The sequence below is a fragment of the Myotis brandtii genome, unplaced genomic scaffold (genome assembly GCF_000412655.1).
Source record: "Myotis brandtii unplaced genomic scaffold, ASM41265v1 scaffold312, whole genome shotgun sequence".
NCBI lineage: Eukaryota > Metazoa > Chordata > Mammalia > Chiroptera > Vespertilionidae > Myotis > Myotis brandtii.
Window position 1 is genome coordinate 5,193,111 of NW_005361955.1, and position 25,793 is coordinate 5,218,903.

At 38.1% G+C, this 25,793-nt stretch overlaps 1 protein-coding gene across 19 annotated transcripts in view; it reads right to left on the bottom strand.

Moving 5' to 3' along the window:
- The window catches only part of SETD5 (SET domain containing 5), an 80,188-nt gene that overhangs the window by 13,455 nt on the left and 40,940 nt on the right, over window positions 1-25,793 (bottom strand). For 14 of the 19 annotated variants that reach the window (XM_014542780.1, XM_014542782.1, XM_014542778.1 and 11 more), the window contains 12 exons: window positions 25,384-25,422; window positions 22,006-22,248; window positions 19,795-19,943; window positions 19,293-19,410; window positions 18,511-18,620; window positions 17,105-17,357; window positions 16,444-16,527; window positions 14,659-14,916; window positions 13,641-13,961; window positions 12,992-13,234; window positions 8,244-8,373; window positions 175-419 (listed from right to left, as the gene is read on the bottom strand). In XM_014542780.1, the coding sequence (XP_014398266.1) occupies window positions 175-419; window positions 8,244-8,373; window positions 12,992-13,234; window positions 13,641-13,961; window positions 14,659-14,916; window positions 16,444-16,527; window positions 17,105-17,357; window positions 18,511-18,620; window positions 19,293-19,410; window positions 19,795-19,943; window positions 22,006-22,248; window positions 25,384-25,422 (2,193 nt within the window). The remainder of the gene's footprint in view (window positions 1-174; window positions 420-8,243; window positions 8,374-12,991; window positions 13,235-13,640; window positions 13,962-14,658; window positions 14,917-16,443; window positions 16,528-17,104; window positions 17,358-18,510; window positions 18,621-19,292; window positions 19,411-19,794; window positions 19,944-22,005; window positions 22,249-25,383; window positions 25,423-25,793) is intronic. The other 5 variants (XM_005870113.2, XM_005870112.2, XM_014542790.1 and 2 more) reach the window with 1 other exon arrangement.

The following is a 25,793-nucleotide window of genomic DNA, read 5'->3' on the forward strand; positions in this document are numbered from 1 at the left end:
CAAGATGAGAGGCTACCAGGTAATAGGTCACACTGACCCTGAGGTTTCTCATTCTCTTGCTGAGACAGGCAAGGAACATGGTAAAGAAGCATTTGGAATGATACTGTATTTAAAATGAGGAGGTGCAAATGATGACTTCATATTCAGCACTCCCAACAACCAAACCCAAATCACCTCAAACTGCAGAGGAGTATTACAGCGACTAGCAGTAGTAAGAGACGTGATTGGTGAGAACATGAGGCTGTATCCATTTCGACATTCTTCTTCTGGGTGAGATGGGCCAGGTGTGGTCAGCTGGGGGCTCTTTGAGCCTGGATTGGGAGGGGGTGGTGTGACTGGAGAAAGAGGCCGAAGTAACTTCGTGACATTCTGCTCCATCAGATAGCGAGACTTCCATTTCTTTAAAGGGCTCAACAAATCTGTGAAATACAAAGCTCAGATGAGAGGCTGAAACCACAGCTCAAAAGGAGGCTCTGCAGTAAAGCCATTAATTTCTAGCCCACAATGGCTCTTAACTTTTCTTTTGCCTCAACCCATTGTTACCTCCTGCAATCAAATCAAAAGCCCAAAGAAACTCTTTAATTGCCACTCTTTTTTGAAACTATCTCCCAGAGAATTGCCAGATAAAACCTACACTTCTGACTGATCCCTGGAGCTAATTAATTTCTTCCAGTGGAAAACATAAATTAATTTTTACTGAGTTTCCAAAAAACCCAAATTTGTGTCACTTTGTTAAAACCACCCTCTACTTAATTAACATGTCACCAGCTCAAACTTCCTGAATGCTAACTACATAGCTCTTTTCTTTTATCTTCTCCTAAACATTTTTTTTTGCCATTTTTCAGCAGCTTTCTATGACATTCTGCTTTAGTAGGAAAGAGGTACACATGATTACCTATTCCATATGTAACCACTAATTTTTGAAACGACTTCTATGAAAACTCCCAACCACTTAAAACAACTAGGCTGGAACTTTTTCTCATTAGAATATTATACTTTCTATACTTTAGAGGTCACAGTTTGATTCCCGGTCAGGGCACATGCCTGGGTTGCAGGCTCGATCCCCAGTGGGAGGTGTGCAGGAGGCAGCCGATCAACGATTCTCTCATAATTGATGTTTCTATCTCTCTATCCCTCTCCTTTCCTATCTGAAACCAATAAAAATATATTAAAAAAAAAACCTTTATTGTTGAAAGTATTACATATGTGCTCCTCCCTCCCCATTGACCTCTTCTAGCCCACCTCCACCCCCCACCCCCAGCCTTCACAACCCTATTGTCTGTGTCCATGGATTATGCATATATGCAAGTTCCCCAGTTAATCTCTCCCCATCCACCACCCACCCCCGCCTTCCCTCTGAGATTTCACAATCTGTTCCATGCTTTTATGTCTCTGGATCTATTTGATCATCAGTTTACTTAGTCATTAGATTTCACATATGAGCGAGATCATGGGATACTTGTCTTTCTGACTGGCTTATTTTGCTTAGCAGAATACTCTCCAGGTCCCTCCATGCTATCTCAGGGGGTAAGAGCTCTTTCTGTTTTACTGCTGCATTGTGTAAATGTACCACAACTTTTTTATCCACTCGTCTATTGATGGACACTTGGGCTGCTTCCAGATCTTAGCTATTGTAAATTGCGCTGCTATGAACATAGGGGGGCATAGATTATTTCTGATTGGTTTTGGGTCTCTTAGGATATATTCCTAGAAGTGGGATCACTGGGTCAAATGGCAGTTCCATATTTAATTTTTTGAGGAAACTCCATACTGTTTTCCATAATGGCTGCACCAGTCTGCACTCCCATCAGCAGTGGTGTACTAGGATTTTTTCTCCACATCCTCACCAGCACTTGTCATTTGTTGATGGTAGACATTCTGACAGGTGTTAGGTGATACCTCATTGTTGTTTTAATTTGCATCTCTCTGATGACCAGTGACTTTGAGCATTTTTTTTCATTATGTCTCTTGGCCATCTGTAAGTCTACTTATGGAGAAGTATCTATTTCGGTCCTTTGCCCATTTTTTAATTGGACTGTTTGTCTTCTTTTTGTTAAGTTGTATGAGTTCCTTATATATTTTGGATATTAACTCTTTATCTGATGTATTATTGCCAAATATGTTCTCCCATATAGTGGGCTTCCTTTTCATTTTGTTGGTTTATTTTTTTTAAATTTTGTTTTATTGCTTAAAGTATTACAATTGTTAGGTTTTTTTTTTTTTTGCTGTGCAGAAGCTTTTTATTTTGATGTAGTCACATTTATTTTCTCCTTAGTTTCCTTTGCCCTAGGAGATGTATCCGTAAACATATTGCGACAAGAGATGTCTAAGATTTTCCTAAGTTTTCTTCTAGGATTTTTATGGTTTCTAGACTTATATTTAAGTCTTTTATCCAATTTGAGTTTATTCTTGTGTGTATGGTGTAACTTGGTGGTCCAGTTTCATTTTTTTGCATGTATTTGTCTAATTTTCCAAACACCATTTAGTGAAGAGACTGCTTTGACTCCATTGTATGTTCTTGCCTCCTTTGTCAAATATTAATTGGGAAGAATGGTTTGGGTGGATTTCTGGGGTTTCCGTTCTGTTCCATTAATATATATGGTTGTTCTTGTGCCAGTACCAGGCTGTTTTGATTATAGTGGCTTTGTAGTATAATTTGATATCTGGTATTGTGATCCCTCCAACTTTGTTCTTCTTTCTCAAGATTACTGCAGCTATTCAGGGTCTTTTTTGGTTCCATATAAATTTTTGGAGTATTTGTTTTAGATCTGTGAAATATGCCATTGGTATTTCAATAGAAATTGCATTGAATCTATAGATTGCTTTGGGTAGTATGGACATTTTGATGATGTTGATTCTACCAATCCATGAACATGGTACATTTTTATACTTGTTTATGTTTTCCTCTATCTCTTTTTTCAAAGTCCTGTAGTTTCCTGAGTACAAGTCTTTTACCCCCTTAGTTAAGTTTATTCCTAAGTATCTTAATTATTGGTAAATGGGATTGTTTAGTTTCTCTTTCTGAGAATTCATTATTGGTGCATAAAAATACCATCGATTTCTGGGTGTTGCTTTTGTATCCTGCTACATTGCTAAATTCATTTATTAAATCTAGATTTTTGGTGATCTTTAGGATTTTCTTTTTTAAAATATATTTTTATTGATTTCAGAGAGGAGGGGAGAGGGAGAGATAGAAACATCAATGATGACAGAGAATCATTGTCTAGCTGCCTCCTGCACACTCCTATTGGGGATCGAGCCCACAACCTGGGCATGTGTCCTGATGGGGAATTGAATAGTGACCTTCTGGTTGATAGGTCAACACGCCGCAATCACTGAGCCATGCCAGTTGAGCTTTAGGATTTTCTATGTACAATATCATGTCATGTCATCTGTAAATAATGAGTTTTACTTCCTCCTTTCCAATTTGGATGCCTTTTATGCTTTCTTCTTGTCTGATTGATATGGCTAGGACTTTCAGTACTATGTTGAATAAGTATGGTGAAAGCAGACATCCCTGTCTTGTTCCTGTTCTTAGAGGAAATTTTAATTTTTGCCCATTAAGTATGAAGTAGGCTGTAGGTTTGCCATATATGAAATTTTCTGAGTTTTTATCAAAAATAGGTGTTGGATTTTGTTGAATGCTTTTTCTGCATCCACTGATACGATCATGTGATTTTTGTCTTTCAATTTGTTTGTGATGTATTATGTTTGTTGATTCGCAAATATCATACCAGCCTTTCTGAAATCAGTAAAAATATATTTTAAAAAAGAAAATCCTAAAGATCACCAAATACTAGAACAAATACTCCAAAAATTTATATGGAACCAAAAAAGACCCTGAATAGCTGCAATAATCTTGAGAAAGAAGAACAAAGTTGGAGGGATCACAATACCAGATATCAAATTATACTACAACGCCACTATAATCAACACAGCCTGTTCTATATTGTCTCTGAATTAACAGGGGACAAATATATTGGGAGAAAGGATTTGCAGTAAAAATGACAGTATTATCCCTACTAGCAATTTGGTAAGATTTATCATAGGCATTAAAAATATTCATACTCCTACCCAGCAGGTATGGGTCAGTGGTTAAGCATCAACTGACCCAGGAACCAAGAGGTCACGATTTGATTTCCCGTCAGGGCATATGCCCGAGTTTTGGACTTGATCCCCCAGTAGGGGGCGTGCAGTAGGCAGCCAGTCAATGATGTTCCTCTCTCATTGCTAGTAGGGATAATACTGTCATTTTTACTGCAAATCCTTTCTCCCAATATATTTGTCCCCTGTTAATTCAGAGACAATATAGAAACAGAAACATTGTTTATACAAGTTTGATTTAAGAAAAATTTGAATGTGTCCGAATTTGCATTGGCAAGAATCTAATTCTTTTAAATCCCTCCAAATTCCAGAATAATTTACATCTTTCATTTATATAAGGCCTGTTTCCGACTATTCTGCTCCATCTATAATAGTAAAAGGGTAATATGCTAATCAGACCGAATGTGAAGCCAGGACCAGAGTGAAGCAGCCCAGGTCCCGGGTGCCAGAGGGAAGCCAGTGCTGGCAGCCGGGGAAAGGAAGGCCTACTCTTGCACGAATTTTTGTGCATCGGGCCTCTAGTATTTATATATGAATCCATTCTTGGATCGGTACTGTACTAATTTAATTATTAGTGTCTAGCTTCATATTAGAAACTAGTTTCACAATTCTAGGGAAAATATATCTCATTATTCTTTTTCAGTTATTTTTCTTGGCTGTTTTCATGCTTATTTTTAAAGATAAACCTCAATATAACTTAATCAAATTTCAAAACATGATAGTTTGATGGTAACGCTATAAAGTTATAGCTCTGCTAGTGGCCCGGTGCATGAAATTTGTGCACGGAGGGGGGGGGGGTTCCCTCAGCCCAGCCTGCACCCTCTCCAATCGGGGACCCCTTGGGGGATGTCCGACTGCCGGTTTAGGCCCGATCGAAACCAGCAGTCGGACATCCCTCTCGCAATCTGGGACCGTTGGCTTCTAACTATTCACCTGCCTGCCTGCCTGATTATTCCCGAACTGCTCTGCCTGCCTGCTTGATTGCCCCTAACCCCTCTGCCTACCTGCCTGATCACCCCTAACCCCTCTGCCTGCCTGCCTGCCTGATCACCCCTAACCTCTCTGCCTGCCTGCCTGATCGCTCCAAACTGCCCTCCCCTGCCGGCTTGGTTGCCCCCAACTGCCCTCCCCTGTAGGCCTGATCTCGCCCCCAACTGCCTTCTCCTGCCGGCCAATTTGGTTCTGATTGGTCGGTTTCTATGCCAGTCAGCGTCAAAAGCTCCGCCTCCTAGGCAGCCATTGGCTTCTCACAGTTCACCCAGGTTTGGTTCTGACTGGTCGGTTTCTATGCCAGTCAGTGTCTCTGGGCCTATCTCCGGGCCTGATCAGAGAGGCAGGGCTGATCAGCAGCCTCCGCAGAGGCTCAGAGAGAAACACAGGCGCTGGAGAAGCCTGGAGAAAGAGAGGCAACGGCTGATCAATAGCTGCCACGGAGGCTGCGGATCAGACCCTGCCTCTCTCTAGGCCTAATCCGCAGCCCCCTCGGCAGACTGCAGGACTGACTTCCAGTGTTCGGTCGAGCCTTCAGTCGGTCGTTATGGACCCTGGGTTTTTATATATTAGGATAAGAAATCAACAACAACAAAAAACATCCTCAGGTGAGAAATAACTATAACAACAACAGCAACAAAAATTTCAGCAATGGTTTGCTCCACATGCTCCACCAATGTTATTCCTAAGAAGTTTCTTAGTTTTGTTAAGTTTGAGAATAAAAACTTTTCTTTATTAATTTTCTTAGTGCATAAATGCTACTAATTTTTGTATACTGTCTATCCAGCAGTTTTATTAAACAAGAGTTTAATTCTAAGCTTTTCAGTAGATTTAGGCTTTTCTAGGTATATATCCCTATCACTTATAAATAATGAACATTACACTTGCCCAAAGCTGAGTAGTAATAACTTTGATTTCTATATGACTTTAGTTTTTAGGAACTTAGAATTGTTAATTTATTATAGTATCTGACTAATTTCTGTGTTTCAGAAGAATTTTGTACAGAATAATGACAGTAATTATGGGTCTGACATTGCACTAAGAAATTTATACATATCATTTAATTTAATCTATTAGTTCTTTGAAGTAGATATTACTATTCCCATTTTACAGATGAGGTTAAGAGATGTTTAGTAACTTGCCATTTATCATATAGTTAGTAAAGAGTAGGGCTGGTCTCAAATTAAGGTCTTTTGGGAGTCTTTCTCCTATACCAAACTGTCTCCCTTTCTTCATTAATATCTCCTTGGTCTTTTTGGGAAACAAATAACCCTGAAACTAACAAATAAAAATAATTCCTTGGAATTTTCATTAACTTGTAGCAATATACCAAGTCACCCATTTGACTAGCTTTTTTTTTTTTTTTTACTAGCTTGGTTTTAAATGAATATTTTCCTTTTGTTTATATTGCTCCTTATTATTAAGGCAAGGTGTATCATTTGTATGTTCCTCACTGCTAGAGACAGGAGCAGAAGTTCAATAAAGGCCCAAACCGGTTTGGCTCAGTGGATAGAGCGTTGGCCTGCGGACTGAAGGGTCCCAGGTTCGATTCTGGTCAAGGGCATGTACCTTGGTTGCGGGTACATCCCCAGTAGGGGGTGTGCAGGATGCAGCTGATCGATGTTTCTCTCTCATCGATGTTTCTAAGTCTCTATCCCTCTCCCTTCCTCTCTGTAAAAAATCAATAAAAATATATTAAAAAGAAAAAAAGAAGTTCAATAAAGGTTGGTGACTAGTTGTCCTAATTCCATTCCAAATAATGTATATAGTAACCAAGGCACTTTCCCTATGTCTTTGTCAGTCAGGACACGATGCTATACAACCTCACTTTCCCAACCTTAAATATGTACACATTTAACACACACACACACATATCACACAAATAAAAATGTGCATTAGGCAGATTTCAAATGTATACCAGACAGAAGATTTCAGTTAAGTTATATAGTTACTGTACTATAAAAGTTACCATAAATTGATAATATCGATAGAAATCTGGTACCAGCATTTTTTTACATTAATCTGGTTTGAGTAAATCTCCATAGTACATGATAAGTAAAATATTTTAAATACATGGTACTATTTATCTTCTACACGTTCCACACTGGGATTTTATTACCCTGGGGTTATGCATGTGATAATTTATAAGGTATAATACAATCTACAGATAGAATAAAATAAGTCAATAATTTGAAAATACATTTTTAGCAGCATATTTTTCCCCACATACATTATACAACATTTTAACATAAAGCAGATATTAGCAGATAAGTGTACTTACTTAATACAATTTTGTATTTACTCAGCAGGTCAATGAAAAGAAACAATGAAGTAATTTTTATGAAAATCTGAAATATCATGCTAGCTGCAGGCTTAGATGACTTTTTGCATGTAATTTATCTTGATATTTTATTTTAACTGCTTATTATCCACCAAAACTGAGATATAGAGATAAACTTTGGGAAATCACAGAGAACTTTTCAATTAAGCTGATATTAGCAGGAGAAACTTTAGTAAAAAGACTGTCCCAAAATAAGCTGGTGTCATAAGTTCATGTACCAGTGCTTTCAACGGCAATTCAATTATACCCCCCACAAAAGTCACTGTGAAAACTAGTGGATTGGATGACTTTTCATGGCGCTGTAGTTTAAAAATGAAGACTTCACATCAGATTCAAGGTTGTCTTCTAAAAATTTTGATGCTAACAGGGAAAGCCCTTTTTAAAAGAAACAATTTCTAATAATTTTTTGTTTATTTCATTCATCCACTTACCCTTCAACCAAGCCACACTCACCTCAATTACCTATAATTGTGATTCACTCCTGAATAGTGTCCCACATCTTTCTTACTTCCTCTTTTATAAATATGAATAAAGGTTTCCTAAACTTACTGCTTAAATATATCTAACTTTCTTTATGATAAATATATCTAACTTTTAAATAACTATCTCTGCTGTTATCTGTACACTATTTCCTACTTTGTCATCCTAGAAAAAATGATCCCTGACTTGAGATCTCTCTCTTCCTCTGTAAAGACAGATGAAAGGAACTATTTAAAGAACAATGCTATTTCTTTTTGTATCAGACTTTTTCAGTATTCATACTGAAATAATCATTGCTCATATATTCAGAAAGGTTTGAGATACATACCTGCATTGTCTTTGCAGATACTAGAAGAGTTACTATTCTCATTACTTTGGTATAGGTGCTGAGTTCTAGTCTCTTGGGGTACAGATGATGTTTGAGTCATCCCTTCTTCCAAGGCTTGCTTTATCCAGCGCTATAATGGGAAAAGAACCAGGAAATTATCAATAATTATTTAAAACTATTAGTATATCTATTTCAAATGCATTAACCAGGTCATTCATTACATATCAACTGGCGAGAGATGCAATCCAACACACTCATTCAGTTCCATAGTCAAGTATTTTTTCTTCTTGTGTTTCAGCATATTGGAATATTACCCATCAATTCCTTTTACTGGGCAAAATTGAGAAAACCTAGATTACACATAATGAGATCTCATTAAAAAACCGAAACCAATGAAAAATGATTACTCAACTTTTCATACTGCTTAGAATGGGGAAAATGGAAAGAGATAAGAAGAAATCTTAGCATTTATTTAAGAGATTGATCATATAGGATGAAAGTAGCACATAAAATAAGTGCCAAGAAGGAAGATAAAAGAACACCTCTTCACTACAGGTACCAAAATACTTCTAAAAGGTCTACTCTCAGATGGAATATCCTGCTAATTTTTCTCTTCCTATCAAGTAGTTGGTTAAATTATGCATAAATAATGCAAATAACCAGAATAAATGATCTGTAGAAATAAAAAAGGGGAAAAGCCACATTTTTTTTTTAGTGAATACTGGAATCTAAATGATGAAAAATAAATTAAGGTCAGGAAGTAAGCCTACAAAGATTAGGATTGTAAAACTACGCATCCTGTGGAAGAGAGAAAATTTCTTACCTGTAATTGTGTTCTCTTAAGATACACAGTTGTAGGTTGCTCACCACTGTGTGGCTCTCCTGCCCTGACATAAGACAGATCGAATTTTGATAAACATCAATTTCTGAGTAGGACCCTCCCCCAAATAGGAAAATCAAAGGTGTTTATAATTTCACACCTTTAGAGAACAAGTATTACAGGTAAGTAAATATTCTCTTCACTAAAGAGAGGAATTTTAATAGATTTGCCTGATTAGAAACGTAAGAAACAATTATTTTCTAGGGAATAATTTCTAGGAAAATTTCACCAAGAAAAAATTTATATCTTGTAAATGGCATTGTGGACTGCCTGCCAAATAAAACTAAAATAAAGTTGTAAACATGAGGAGAAAAGAGTGAATAAGAATATAAAAAGATCTCCACAATCAATTGAATCACATCAGCATTGTAGAATATGACCAGGTCTCTGAAAAGCCCAAATAAGACCAAGAATGAACTCTTTTATACACAGAATATTGATGTAAAGATGAACCATCAGAACCACAACTCCTTATGACTTAGAGAAGACCTTAGAAGTCCCTTGTCCAAAGCACGTAGTGTACAGATGAAGAAAATTAGGATCAGGAGGAAATGACTGTAAAATCCTTCATTATAGATACCTTTAGTACAAGTTTTTCTTTTCAGAGCAGATGACAGGACTTAATTGGGGTTACTGTGCTTTCCTCCAAGAGAAAAGTAGATGCACCCATAAAAGAAGTTACATTCTGGATTTGATAACCAAAAAAAGGAAAAATAAAACAAGGATAGGGGCATTCTAAGGAATAAGATGCTGCTATGGTTGGATATAAGATCAAACACAGCAAATATGATCTAACCTATTCCTCCTGGCCCTATTGTATGCCTACACAGTTATTTTATGGCTCATAAAAAAGGATCATAAACATCTGTATCTAACAAGTTCAAATCACCCCTATAGCTAATAAATTAACATTAGATAGCCCCATCCCTGAGTCCCAGCTATGGTTAAGGTCAAAAGAACATTTCTTCCTTCTCTAAAACTCTGTATTACAGAACTTTTTAGGAAGCTCAGAGATGAGAGGGAGAAATATTTTAAAGAATAAAGAGCAAGAAAGTAACTTCGGTTTTAGTTCAAAGATCTGTGTTGAAACTTGGCCATGCCTTTTACTAGCTGCCTAACTCCGGGCAAGTTACTGAACCCCTCTAAGTCAAAGCTTCTGATCTATAAATTGAGGCCAATAATCCCAACTTCACAGGGCTGTCATGTAGGCTAAGTGAGATATTGTATGTGAAGAAAGTTTGTAGCAGAGTACTGAGTACAAATGATCAGTGAGGACTTGTTCAGCTGAATTTCAATGCTATATGTAGAGATAGAGATTAATAACCTTCCAGTGCATACAATGAAATATCAATGCAAAGGACAGTGTTTCATTTTTCAGTCAGGATGGTTTTCTAAGAAATCCGGGAGACCAAATGCCATACATATATTATGCCTTCAAGGTAAGTTTAGAGAAGATTTAGAGAACAAGGAAGGATACTACTTGAAAGACTTCTTAGCCACTTATAAATGCTTCCATTCTAAAATAAGAAGTGAAGCAAGATCCAACAAAAGACATACATACCATAACATGCTTTTTAAGAACTATGATTTGATTTACTTTAGAAACTCCAGGGAGATCATAAAATATTCTGTCAAATACTCTAAAAGTCTGGGTGCAAATATACATATACAACTTTATGCTGTTTTTTACTTAAGAGCCCTGTACCTCCTTTAATTAGATATGAAACAGTAGGCCTATTAATAATATACACTGTTCCAACTAAATCCCACGGAGGATGGTTTTTCTCATCTACCTGTTTAACCTACATTCTTCTCTAAGGTATCTTCAGACATTTATTACAATTTTGTTTAATCACAGAAATCTTAGGTTCTGCATTAGATTAATACTTTCTAACCAATCTACAAATGACTCGTCTTCATCCCCACCCAGGATAAAGCTGAGTTTGACTGCTAGATAAAAGCCTCAATTTTATTAGTTTTGCCCCATAAAAAACCACATTCTGGTTTTGTAATGTAATTTTGGTATGTCAACAGCAAATCTTAAAGCTGTGATTTGAACTTAGTTCAGATCTAAACTTAAATAAATAAGACCCAATTTAAGTAAGGTAATTTTACTATGATAATTCAGAGTACATAGCCTGAATTCCTGAAGACTGGTATGACACACATAGATGAAAAGTGCCTGTGCAGAGCCTGTATATAACAAGACTAAGGATAGACAGACACATTTGGAGAATATAACATGAACATGAATTAAATGGGATTTCTATCTGTTGCCAGTAGAGATATAAAGATGAGCCAGATACAAGCCCTAAGCCATAACCTGGGAAAAAGAGCTCTAAGAAGTAGATTTTCTATGAAATTTTAAGTTTTATTTCTATACGTTTTTGGTTTTCACAGGACTCTGCTAGTTGGAAAAGCAAGATGGGAATAGAAAGACCATAACCCAGCATCAGAATAATCAAGGCATCATTTCAGAAGCTAGTCTATACTATTTACAATTCAGACTTCACTACTAATCTGTACTAAATAACTGTCTAACCTTCATAAAGGACCAAAATAGGAGATTCTAGAATCTGGCTTGATAAGATGCTTCAACAGTTAACATTCTTAGAAGTCTAGTAATCTGTTATTGCATTATCTACAAACCATTTTGCAAAGATACCATGGTCAAATTGCACTTTAGTTCTACTTGGGAATTTCCCCCAAATAAACCAGTAAGTGACTCAAATACTTAGTAGGTAAGATGTATGATTAGGAAAAGACTTTCTTCAGTGTATACTGCTCATTCGGTGGTAGGGCCCTTCCTTTGTGCACAGATCCCTGTTGCCCTCCTCCCCTCCATATCCCACACCACTCTGGCTCTTCTTTTGTAACCCCCCTCCCCCCAAGAAATAATTTCTGCTCTTTGGGGAAAGAGAAAAGCTTTAAGTTTGGAGGAGTCAGGGAAGACCTGCCTGGAGTTGGAGACTTCATCACATCAAATAATCTACATGCAGCATCCTCATGTACGTGATGCCAGTGGAGGAGGGCAATGGCAGACACTGAGGAAGGCAGCCTGAATCCAGATCTGAGGATAAGAGAAAAGGGTGTTCCAGGGAACAGACTACCTCAAAGGAAGACCAAATGAAAGGGTGTCCTATACTTCTAGAAACACAAAAACGACATTATAGTCTGAGGCAATGATCTATTCCTGAGAGACACCTTTGGAAAATATTCAGGGCTTCTGGGAATTAAGAAAGAGCATTCCAAAAACAAACAACTCAAACACTACTGCCACTAGATCCAAAAATAGTATGTAACTAGAGAGAGGAGAGACAGGAAGAGAAAGAGATAGAATGAATTTATAGTAGGTTCCATATTCACTAGGGAATAAACAATCCAACTTGTCATTTGATCAAGGAACAACAATTATGCCAATTGTAATAGGACATTTCCTCTACTCTAATTCAAATGATAATAATGATTGAATTAATTTAAAACACAATTCGATAATTTTTTACTTATGCAACAGTACTTTAGAGTACCTGGGGCCCAATCTCACTCAAAATCACAAATGGACATTTTAACCAATACCACAAGAGCACACACAGAACATCCCTCCCTTCCCAGGCATCAAATGCTGTGCGCTCTCAACTCAGTAACCTCAAGGGCTCTCTGAAGACAATAGTGAATACTCACAAACTGAGCACCAACAACGCAGTACACAACATCCGACCTTAGTCCCACTGAGTTTTGATGCATCGGTATTCAAGGTTGAACAATTAACTCATAATAAACTCACATGGGCAGAGAGTAGCTATCTGGAGAATGTGTTAGATATGTTAGGATTGCAAGCAACCTAGGTTAAAAATAAACATTGACATACCTTTTTACAGGAGCTGAATGTGCCATCAGGCAGAAGGGGCCTTCGACGCCTCTCAGGGATAAAGGGTGAGCCAAAGCGAATGTAGTGTTTGGGGGTGGTGCAAATTAACGGGGAATGGATAAGACCAGGTAACATGTTCAGGGTCGTTGCCAGTACAGTTGGGTCCGTGGTGATACGTAAAGGGCACTCAACAGGGCATTCTTGCTTCTCAGCTTTGTCATTCAACCATTCTGTAACTAGATACTAAAGCAAAAAGAGATCATCAGTTGACGCTGCAGATATAAAAGCCAGAGGCAGCAGTGTTAGATGATAGACAAACCTCATCTAGAAACTAGGACTCAGGTAGATACAGCAGCTGCAGAGAATGAATTGGGCATTCAAAATGCAAGGATGTTTCCTTCACCCTCTCTGTGACCACAAAGGGAGGAATAATTCCAGATATCAGCATTTACCTCTGCCCAAAAATTATGGGAACAAAAGCACTGTAGTAGCATGGCTTCAGCCCTCTGTGTCAAAATATTTTATTTAAAACTTTCAATTTAATAATATTTAGAGTATTTGTTTTTTTCTGGGGAATTACAGGACCTCTCACTTTACTAAGACACAGCCCTTGCCAGACTAGACTTATGAACATGTTTTCATGACTCACCTTTTTGGTTTTGGGGTATTTAGACGCTGCACGGTTGACATGGGATCCAGTTACTGATGCCATAGTTGGGTCAGATCCTGTTAACTGCCTGTTTTCTCCTGAACTGTCTGTACTTCCAGCTTCAGTAGGAGTTACTGAACTGTTATTTCCTCCTTCTTCCAAGGCAGCTTGTGACAACTCTGCCTGCTGTGCAATGGCCTGCTTCTGACGCTTTAGTCTTTGGGCTGAACTGGTCCGGTACCGAGAAATACGACTCTTCGGTCGGGGCCTAGAAGGCTTTGCAGGAGGTGGTTTGGGGACTGGCTTTTCTATAGCAACATCCTATAACAACAGCAGAGTAAATGCTTACTAGAAATTTCTTATCAGCAAACATTCCATCTAGCCCCCTATTCCCTTTAAGCATTCTGAATGTTTACTGGTGAAAAAAGCGAGCATTTAGAAACACTAATTTCAAAAGTAATTCTTATAAAATTTAAATAGTGAAATTAGCTAAATAGGCTGTAGGTAGATGCCTTGGTTATTAATTAATTAATTATTTATTTAGCTTCTTGTAAGTATTTATAAAATAGGTCAAAAGTCAGCTGAAGCCACCTAATTTTAGGGATCTTAGCAAAGACAATTTTCTCCTTTGTTTCTTTCCCACACACTAAGGTTTTAGTTTAAGGCTTAGAATTCAGGGCTAGGGTAGGGAAGGGAAACATGAGTTTACCCTGAGAATACTATGAAAGGGCAGCTGCATGACTGTGTTATACAGAAGGGCCAAAAGAGAAACCAAATAATTTTTATGAACTCATCACCAAGAGTTTATCTGGCAGAAACAATATGACATTTCATTCTAGTCTAAAGTGTCTGGTCATTCCAATTCTGCCTCCCTGTATCCCACAGCTGATGAAAATGGCCTTATTTAATGCAATATGAAATAAAACTGAAAATTCAAATTTTAACAATTTCCAAAAACCAGGTAACTGACATTAGCAAAAGCAAGGATGTTGAAGGCTGGAATCTTTTCTTCTCTTACCCCAGCTTGGGAAGACCTTCGGGTGTTCACCCCAATACTCTGTGGGGTGCTTGGGATGGCCACATTTGAAGCAGAGTTGCTAACTTCAGATTCAGGAGTTTCAGTTTTTGTTTCTTCCCCTACAGGTGTCTCTGAGGCATTGGTAGTAACCTCTATGTCAGAGTTGCTTTGTTCCAAGGACTGATCCCGTCGCTTCTTTCTTTTCTCCAAGTTTTCAAAAGCATGCATGATGGCTTCAACTTTCCTATCTTCCCGGGTCTAGAAAAAAAACAAACACATAACGTTAGCATAGAAGGAAGTTTCAACCGGGGGGGGGACCACGACAGCATTTCAGAAATATTATTTATGAAAATTTATAGACATTTACAAAACTATCAGTACATATACAGTAGGTCCTTGGGTTACATCAGAGATCTGTTCCTATGGCACGATGTAATGCGATTTTTGCCGTAAGTTGGAACCCACCTACAGAAGCACCTACGTCACTCACATGGAGCACATACACAGCAGTAATAAAGTGAAACAGTAAAAAAAATTTAAAAGAAAGATAACAATTCCTGACCTTTACTTGTGGTAAATAAATAATAAAAAGCATAAAGCACATATGTACATACGTCAAAATGACGGAACTTTTTTTTTTTAATAAATGGGACATAGTGACATAACCACGAAATGACATACGTCGAGTCCGACATAACCCGAGGACTGTCTGTATCTTGTAAAATAAAACATAAAAACTAAAAATAAAGTATTTAATTTAAAAAAATATATATTTTACTGATTTTTTTTACAGAGAGGAAGGGAGAGGGAGGGATAGAGAGTTAGAAACATCGATCAGCTGCCTCCTGCACACTCCCAACTGGGGATGTGCCTGCAACCAAGGTACATGCCCTTGACTGGAAATCGAACCTGGGACCCTTCAGTTCGCAGGCCGACGCTCTATCCACTGAGCAAAACTGGTCAGGGCAGTATTTAATTTAAGTGTTAGAATTTTAAAGGAAGGTCAAACCTTAACTTTTCAAACAAGGCCAGCTATCCTGAAACTTTAATATAAAAGAAAAACAGCCATCAAAACCAATTACTTCTCTGCATTTTCAGAGTTCAAAATAACCAAGTAGATTTTCTTGAACTTCTTCTGAGGGACAGAAATAAACATGGATGCCCTAACTGGTGTGGCTCAGTGGATAGAGCGTCGGCCTGCAAACTGAAGGGTCCCAGGTTCGATTCTGGTCAAGGGCATGTATCTTGGTTGCGGGCACATCCCCAGTAGGGGGTGTGCAGGAGGCAGCTGATAGATGTTTCTCTCTCATCGATGTTTCTAACTCTCTATCCCTCTCCCTTCTTCTCTGTAAAAAAGCAATAAAAAATATATATTAAAAAAAAAAAAAGAAATAAACATGGATGGTTTCAGCAAAAAGTAAGAGTTTTGAATCCATATGACTGATAGGGATTTTTAAATGTCAAAACTCACACAAACTTAGAGGAAAATTCCTCTAAGTTAGAGGAAGTAGCCCCAACAGACACATTTTGTTTTGACCAGACAGTTTTTTGGAAATGAGATTGTTAGTAAGAAGCTTCTAAAGACCATCATTGATAATAGGCACTAGACAACTGCTACATTAATAAAATTGACTTTATGAAAAAAAAAATCCAAATTATAATGTGCAGATGATGGTATAGTATGTTGTCAAAGAAATGAGATGATACAAACTCAGAAGAGAAGGGCTTCACATACTATAGGTAGTAGGAGTCAGCTCTAACAAAAGGATGTTATGGGATACCCACCCTCCTGCTATGAGCTGGGTTCTCCTGGTCATCTGTAACCTCTTCTTTTTCTTCTTCTGCCTTTTCTTCTGGATTGTCTATTTCCTTTAAGATAGAGGCAATATTTAGCTGTACTCTTAAGCTTTGGGACAAAAATCACCCCCTGACCCTCCAATAGCTTAAAACTCTCTAGAAACAATTTCTAGTGCTTGATAGTGTTACTCATGTGGGGCCACATGGTAAACACAGACAAGCCCCATTCTCTGGACTAAAACCTGGAAAGTAGCTAAAAGGATATTCTTGACATTGTTTAAAAAAAGAGAGAGGCCCTAGTCAGTGTGGCTTAGTTTGTTGGGCATTGTCCCGTGCACCAAAAGGTTGCCAGTTCAATTCCTAGTCAGGGCACAGGCCTAGGTTTTGGGCTTGATTCCTGGTAAGGGGTGTGCAGGAGGCAGCCAATAAATATTTCCCTCTCACATCGATGTTTCTTTCTCTTAAAATCAATAAAAATATTTTTTTAAAAAAGAGAGAATGAATGGAACGAATGAACATGCACCCACCTTGATATGAAGGGCATTAAGTGTTATTATAGATCCCTACATAAAACATGTGTCAACCTGAGATCCTCTTCGCTTGGAGATGATCAATACCATAGCAACACCCTCTGGCCAAGTAACATTACCTCATGGTCACTGGATACAGTCACTTTCTCAGCAGGAACTTGTTCTGCTTGTGGGTTGGTATCCTCCTCTACAGTCTCATTCTGCTGCTCCATCTCTAGCTCTTTCCGCCGTGCTTTTCTCCGTCTTGTCTCTGCTCCAACGATGGGTAGGCTTGGAGGAGGTGGGAGTGGCAGTTCTGCAGCATTGGGATTCCTTTTCTGTATAGGGCAATTCCGGTTCCCCTTGTGACATGCACAGTCTACTTTATAATTACTGCTCCAAAGAAACAAATAAAAGTGCCTGTCTCAGTAACCTTGAAAATCAGTTATATTACCCATTCATTCTCTTAAAATATTACTACAGTAATTTTTTCTGGTATTATGTGTGATTAAGTTAAACAGAGACATTAGAGAGTCCTATGAGTACTTTCAATATTCTGTGTGTCTACAGAACCCCAACTTTTCCCACTGACCTATGGTCAATGGAAAGAAAAGAAAGCCCCCACTAAATTCAGTTCTCCCAACTGTCTTTATGCTACTGAGTGAGCAATGAATCAGTGAAAAATTCTAAAGTGGCTATACTTATCTTTTGTCTACATCCGCCACTAACTTTTTTACCCACCAATTCCCCACTTATTATTATTATTTTTTCTTAAATATTTTTATTGATTTCAGAGAGAGGAATGGAGAGGGAGAGAGAGAAAGAAACATCAATGATGAGAGAGAATCATTGATCAGCTGCCTCCAGCACACCCCACACTGGGGATCAAGCCCGCAACCCCGGCATATGCCCTTCACTGGAATTGAACCCGGGACCCCTCAGTCCACAGGCCGATGCTCTATCCACTGAGCCAAACTGGCTAGGGCCCTACTTATTATTAATACCTTTTATTATACATGTGCCAAACATCAATTTATAACCTTTTTTGCCTAAAAGGACCATGGAAGAAAAATCATCCATTTTATAAAACCCATCACATATTCATCTGTGATTTGCCATCTCTGTTTTTCTGTATTGTCATATATAACTAGATTACATGATTTGAGTGGATGGGGTGAACCTTTAAATTCTCATTCTATATGACCCCTGGCATAACTGCTGTGTGCATACAACTGATGCTGTCTCAATTTTCAGGAATGTCATACCTACCCATTTTTTGCTATTCTTGCTATAAAGGTATAAACTAAAATACATTTGGTTAGCAGACTATTGAGCAGTTTAATACTATGTATCTATGTCTCATAAAACAAACAAAACAAAAAAACGCCCAAAATCTCTTTCCCTCCAGAATTTCTAAGCAGAAAAATGCAATACTTGTGAAAAGATTAGTTAAAAAAGAGAAAAATGTTTAGGAACAAAAGCAGACCTAATAGCTTAATATATAAGATAAGGTCATTCATGTTAGGAAAGGTTTTAGAGGTCTTACCAGTTACTGTACTCATAATCAAATGCTATGGTGACTTCAGCATCCTTGGTGATAGCAGACACAGCATAGATACACAGGTGAATCATCCCATCTGCAATCATGTGTCGCACCTGTGTGAATAGCACTTATGATTGATGATTTATCACAAAGACCAAAAATTCTCCAAAAGAAAAAAAACGTTTTATACAAATAATTTATCCCCAGTTAGAGTTATAGTAGTCTTAACTCTATCATTTCATTTGTAACTATTATATAGTAAGTGTTTGAAAATGTATGATACTTCAATAAACCTCAAGATGTTAGAAATCAAGGTACAACCACTATTTTATATATTAAAGCTGTTTTCAGAGAATTAAAATTTCTTAGCCTGTAAGAAAACTCCTGTGGAGTTTCTTGCTTTATTTGATATGGTTGCACTGATTAATCAATTCTAAAAATGTCTAGAAGCACTATTAACCATATAGCTTAGTTTGGACCCAACGACATCTTCTACTATATGGTAACTTCTTTACTATAAACTCTTTGACTTCTTATCCAGTCTAGCTCTTTCTCTTAAACAAATGCTTTTCACACTTCTTCCTCTCTAAAGAATTCATTCCTTGCCCCCATCCTGTCAGAATAAAAGCATCACTACTTTTGTTTTTGTCTCTCTTTTACAATTAAAGATCGTAACCATTATCTACAGACCTTAACCTGGGTGAAGTTTTCAGATTGTTTCTTCAGTAGACTTATTCTATTCTTTGGTGATTCCATTAAAAGAGAAGTTCCTACAGAAATCTTACCTCTGCATTTGGTGTACATGATCTTCTGATGAACCGAGCATCATTACCGAAAGTACGTGCATCCACACACATCTCTACACCATTGAATTTTGAGTAGAAGAGCACAAAGGGGTATGGTCTAGGGATATAATTAAAAATTTCTGTAATTCTCAACACAAATAAAAAGGCCACCCCGTTGATTTCAAATATAAAGCACATGCTGACAGAAGCAGCAGTAGTCTTTTGCAATGCCTACACTTGGAAAATATCACATGCTTGTCTGCTTTTGATTAAAGAATAAGCACAAAGCAAGGAATGCTTGGCCTGGAGTCATTACCACTTTATACATTAAATAGTTTGCAGACTTATTAACACTTCTCTAGCTACGGCAGACATGAATGAGATTATTTGAGCTGTAATCTTTTCCCCAAGAGAGTATCCTATCAACCAGAATGGTTTTTATAGCGATACGGCTCAGCCAGGCCCACTTTAGCCCTCACTGCTCACAAAATGATATTCTTACTTTTTGAAGAAATGCCCATTGACCTCAAATTGCTGTCGTAACATGACTTTCCCTCGATACTCTATTATAAGAGTGTCCAAAGCCAAATCTCGTGCAGCCCTCAGGATCTTCCGGTGCTTTTGAACACGAGTGACTCTTCCCAACTGTAGCTGAATAAAACCAGAGTATTAACATTAGATAGCAACAACAGCAGCATCTTATATATAATAAAAGCCTAAGCGACTGTTTTGGCGAAACGACCAGAATGACCAGTTGCTATGATGTACACTGATCACCAGGGGGCAGACACTCAACAGAGGAGCTGACCCCTGGTGGTCAGTGCACTCCCACAGGGGGAGCGCCGCTCAGCCAGAAGCCAGGTTTATGGCTGGCGAGTGCAGTGGTGGTGGCGGGAGCCTCTCCTGCCTCCATGGCAGCATTAAGGAGCAGTGAGCAGACAGGTGGTAAGGAGTGACGGGTCCCCTGAGGGGTTCTGGACTGCAAGAGGGCGCAGGCTGGGCTAAGGGACCCCCCCCACCCCCGCTCAAATTTCATGCACCGAGCCTCTAGTGTGGATAATATTTCCTAACTGAGGAAAAAACACCAATGCTTTTAGGATGTATTTGTATATATCATTTAGCTCAATGATCAGGAATTTTTTTCATATATTTTTATTGATTTTTAGAGAAGAAGGGAGAGGGAGAGAGAGAAACATCAATGAGAGAGACTCATTGATTGGCTGCCTCTTGCACGCCCCCAACTGGGAATTGAGCCAGCAACCTGGGCATGTGCCCTTGACAGGAATCGAACCCAGGACCCTTCAGTCCGCAGGCTGACATTCTATCCACTGAGCTAAACCAGCTAGGGCTATGATCAGAAATTTCTGAGTTGATGAAAGGTCAGTACTTCTAGGAAAAGGACTCCATGTAGTGAACTTGCCACATTCCCTCACACCTTCACAGCTTAATTTGGGCCCAATAACATCAAGAAAAGATACAAGTCCAGCCAGAGGGGCTAAGTGGTTGAGCGTCGATCTATGAACCAGGAGGTCATGGTTTGATTCCCAGTCAGGGCACATGCCCAGGTTCTGGGTTCTTCTCCGGTAGGGGACTTGTGGGGAAATAGCCAATTGATGATTCCATCTCACCACTGATCTTTTTTCTCTGTCTCTCCCTTCCTCTCTGAAATCAATGAAAATATATTTAAAAAAAAAAAAAATCCAAGAAAAATGCATAATTATGATTTTAGTGGTCTATTTCTAATATAAGAATGGGGGGAGGGGGAGAGAGCTTAGCTTTCTATTAAGCTTAATAATTCCTACTGAGGCTGCATAAAATTTCCTATCTTAATTTATATATTTTTAATTAATCAAGATAGTCTAAAAATATGTAACTGGATATTGTCCAGTTACTGTAACTCCCCCCAACCACTACTGATTTTTTAAAAAATATATTTTTTATTGATTTCAGAGAGGAAGGGAGAGGGAGAGAGAGATAGAAACATCAATGATGAGAGAGAATCATTGATTGGCTGCCTCCTGCACGCCGCACACTAGGAACAGAGCCCACAACCCAGGCATGTGCCTTGACCAGGAATTGAACCATGACCTCCTGGCTCATAGGCAGACGCTCAAACACTGAGCCATGCCCGCCGGGCTGATTTTTAGAGAGTGGAAGGGAGAGGGGAGACAAGAGGGAGAAATATCGACGTGAGAGAGACACATTGATTGGGTACCTCCTGCATGTGCCCCGACTGGTGCCAGGGATCCAGCCTGCAACTGAAGTGTGTGCCCTTGCCCAGAATCGAACATGCGACCATTCAGCTGGCGGGTCAACACTCTAACCACTGAAGCAAATCAGCTAGGGCAACTATAACCTGCTTTTGGTTAAAGATGCTCTAAGTCAGCGGTTCTCAACCTGTGGGTCGCGACCCCTTTGGGGGTCAAACGACCCTTTCACAGGGGTCGCCTAAATACATCCTGCATATCAGATATTTACATTACGATTCATAACAGTAGCAAAATTACAGTTATGAAGTATCAATGAAAGTAATTTTATGGTTGGGGGTCACCACAACATGAGGAACTGTATTAAAGGGTTGCGGCATTAGGAAGGTTGAGAACCACTGCTCTAAGTCCTTGTAAATTTGAAAGATATGGTAATTCCAATATAAACCCTCTTCCTGAGTTCTTAAAAATCAACTACTTTGAGCCATTAATCCTTTTATCCTTACCTGCATTTGGGAACCAATAACTGTATTATTGCAGGCCAATTCAGTCTTATTGATAGTGTCTAAAATAGCAGGTTTGCCCACAAATTCCTTGCTAGAATGTAGATGTTGTTCAAGGGCATTCTGTACATCTGCACTGTACTGATTAGTCAAAGCTTCTTCATACTGATCAGTCCATAGTCTTATCCGATTTTCCCATCCCTCAGTTGTATTCTCATCTAAATTCTGTGCTTCAGAAGGAGAATTCTGTAGAAAACAAAGGTAGGTAGGTTAGCAGAGCCCATGAATAAAAATGGGAGGGGGGGAAAAGAGGCTGAGTCTCATAAAATTTGTTTTTAAGTGGCAGTTGGTGTGGCATAAAAGAGTAATGCCTGGGAGTCAGGGGATCTGGCTTCTATAATGGTTTCATTACCAATGAGCAGGGAAGCCTTAAAAAAGCTCAGTTTTCCTCATTTCTAAAGTGAGAAATTAATCTGGATCATACTTCTATCCCATCACTGTAGTTTTATGACCATCTTTAAGTCATAAAAATCAAGTTAAGAAGAAAATTTTCATGAAAATGAACAAGAGACCTCTCAAATATCACATCACTTAAATTTAAGTATTTCTTGGACATCTCTATTAGTGTGCCAGCCCAAATTGATAGTATTTTACTTCTCTCCAGGAGAATGTTTTTGTTTTTGTGTGACTTATGTTCATTATACAATTATTACATGTTCACTTGAAATATACATGTGACCCAAATAAATAAATAACCCATCATCTCATTTCCCATAGAAAAAGCTATCATTCTGGAGTGTATCTTTCTAACACTCTATTTTCGACAGTTTCAATAGCCACACTTTGAAAAGCTGAGGTGAGGAGAGGGGGTGGGTAGGTAGAGTTTGGAAAATGCTGAGAGTACTTTACTATGCTTCTCTAGGGAAAACCATTGCCCTCTATGGTGACAGTACTAAGAAAATATTATTATATCACATAAGCATTATCCTAAACAGTTTTTTGTGTGCTTGAGCTACAGAGACAGAATTTAAGTCTGACACATGCTCTCCTCTCTAGAGCTCAAGACTTAAGGTACCATCAGAAAACAAAACAAATAATTGTGATGATGTCATATTAGTGATGATTAGAAGGAAAAGACAGTATAGTAACAAAGCTACTCATAAATAATGTCCACACTAAACTTGCAAAAACAGGCATAAGAAAATTAAACGTACTTTCATGAATGATATAGACAACATTTATACCTACTGTAACAATTGCTTTCTTTCATTTTTGTGTCACTGGTTTTAACTGACTGTTGTCTACCATCCTTTCCCCACGAAAGGAAAAGGAAAACATCAATACGACTGTTTTTTACATTTCATGCTAGAGTCCAAAAGACTGAACAACAAACAAAGGATCTAAGAAACACCTAAGACCAACAACACACTGAGAACAGAATTTCATCTGCTTGAGATGTAACAGCTGAGAAAAAAAAAAAAGTACAAAACCTAAGACTTAAGGGTGCTTGCTTATAAGACTGAGAATTATGGATGCCCAAACAGTATTCCCAAGTTTAAGCAACCAATAGGGATCACTAAACTTTTGACTTATTACACTCAACATATATGAGAAGCCTTTGCCACAGAATCATATGTTATTCATTGATACAACTCTGTCTAATCTGCTGTCCCATTCTTCTGGGTACTGAACACCCTATCTCAGTAGGTTTAGAACAGTGGTTCTCAACCAGAGGTAATTTGCCCTTAAGGAGATATTTGGTACTATCTGAAGTCATTTTTTATTATCACACCTATGTGTTATTGGTACTAGTGGGTAGATGCCAAGGATGTTGTTAAACAGCCTACAATGCAAAAAAACAGCTCCCTTCAACAGCCCAAGAATTTCTTGGTTCAAAATGTCAGTAGTGTCAAAGTTGAGAAATTTTGAGTAGTCTCCAAGTAGGAAAGTGCCTGACTGTGGGATTAAAAATCCAAATGACAGATTCTTCCCATTCTTATAGCTATCACCCAGAACTTTGGTGAAGTTCTTAATAATGAATTCTGAGTACAAAATTTGCAACTCAACTTAAAATTCTGGTATGAGAATTAAAATAAACTGACTAGTATTTTTTTATTGTATAAATTTTAGCATGTTTATGGGACTGTGTGTCAACATGTCAAAATAACAAGCAATATTTGGGGTTTATGTGTAGTTTTCTGGAGAGTTGATCAACAGCTTTCAAAACATTTCAAATCTCTAAAGACAAATTATAATAGCTGATAAAATAGAAAAGGGCTTAACAGCTAGGATAAGCCTTTGTCTGTTCTATAACTCTATTTAAAGGCTCCCTGTAAGCAAAGGAGACAAAAATAAAGGGGCAGTTAAAGCAAACTTGGCCCCTTGAAGGAGATAATAATTAAGTTGTGTTTTAAGGTATCTCAAGACTCTGATGCTCTTGGGCTCTAAGTCTTCTTCCCATCTCTTCTACAGATATGTACCAGTCTATTTATAGGTGTATACAAGGCAAGGTCTTCAAATTTTAGATCAAGTGCCACCTGTAATCTTTGTTAACATCAGTCATGTTGTACTCCATATATATATACACACATATATATCCTAATAAAGCTTATCTTCACTAAAATATTTTAATGTTTTTCCCATATAACAGTCAATAGGAAAGATTCTGCTTTTATATCATTTATATGTTTAGGGACATGAATAGTTATAGGGAAATACCAGATAGTACAATCAAATCTCCTTTGGGCAAATTCTGTTTTTGTCACCCAGTACCTAAAGTCCATTGCACATAATTTCTCTATTCTCCAACTGTTACCCAAAATCATGCCTCATAAGCTCTTTTATTTGACAACCGAAGAAAAGAAACACATCAGCCATCGGAATCTTCTATATCAAATAAATATGCCAGAAGAAAACAGTTCAAATGTAAGTAATTCCAATAAGAGTAGGTCCTATCAATAAATACCACTTTCCTACTGATGAAAACTATCCTCCCAACTGGTGACTAAAGCCCACATGGTCCTAGGGTAGGTACATAAGAGATCTTATTTTACCAGAAAAACCTCACTCCTGAGGTTGAGGCCAAACACAATAACAGAACATATCTGCCTCATTTTATTTGGCAAAATGTCACTTACCCCCAGAAAAGCAGCTAATGAAAAACCAACAAATGAAAGCTAATTACAGAAAGAGAAAATATTTCAGAAAATGGCCAAGAAAATCTACTTTGGAGAAAGGTTCTATGAAAACCAATGGCAACAATTACAAACTAACAAAAAGTAGAATCCAAGATTCCCAGACCATCAATGTCAGGAAAGAAGCTAACCAAAATGCAAGATCACAGTGAAGTAAAACACAGCATCAGGGAAGAATACCCCTTACCTTCATCCGCAAGGACTTCCGGGATCCCTCTCGAAATGCCTATCCCAAAGAGGAAAACAAGTAGAACAAAACAAAACTTGGTACCAAGAATGACAGTTATACCTATCTGAGACTAAAACTAAGGCAAGAACTAGTGTTCTAGCCTGTCCCCTTTTCCCTAGGTAACAAATATAATTGAATTCCCCACACTATTATCAAGAATAGGGGGTAGCTCAAGGAGCGTGAACTCTGTGGCTAACTCCAGTACTTCCCATTGTGAAACTAGGTAATTAACAGGGAAGAGCATGCATCACTTAAATCCTATATACACACCTGACACTAAAAGAAAAAGTAAATTAAAATGTTAAGTAAGGTGGCAGATTTACCAGTTTTGAAATTAAGAAGGAAACAAAGACCAATCCCCTTAGCAA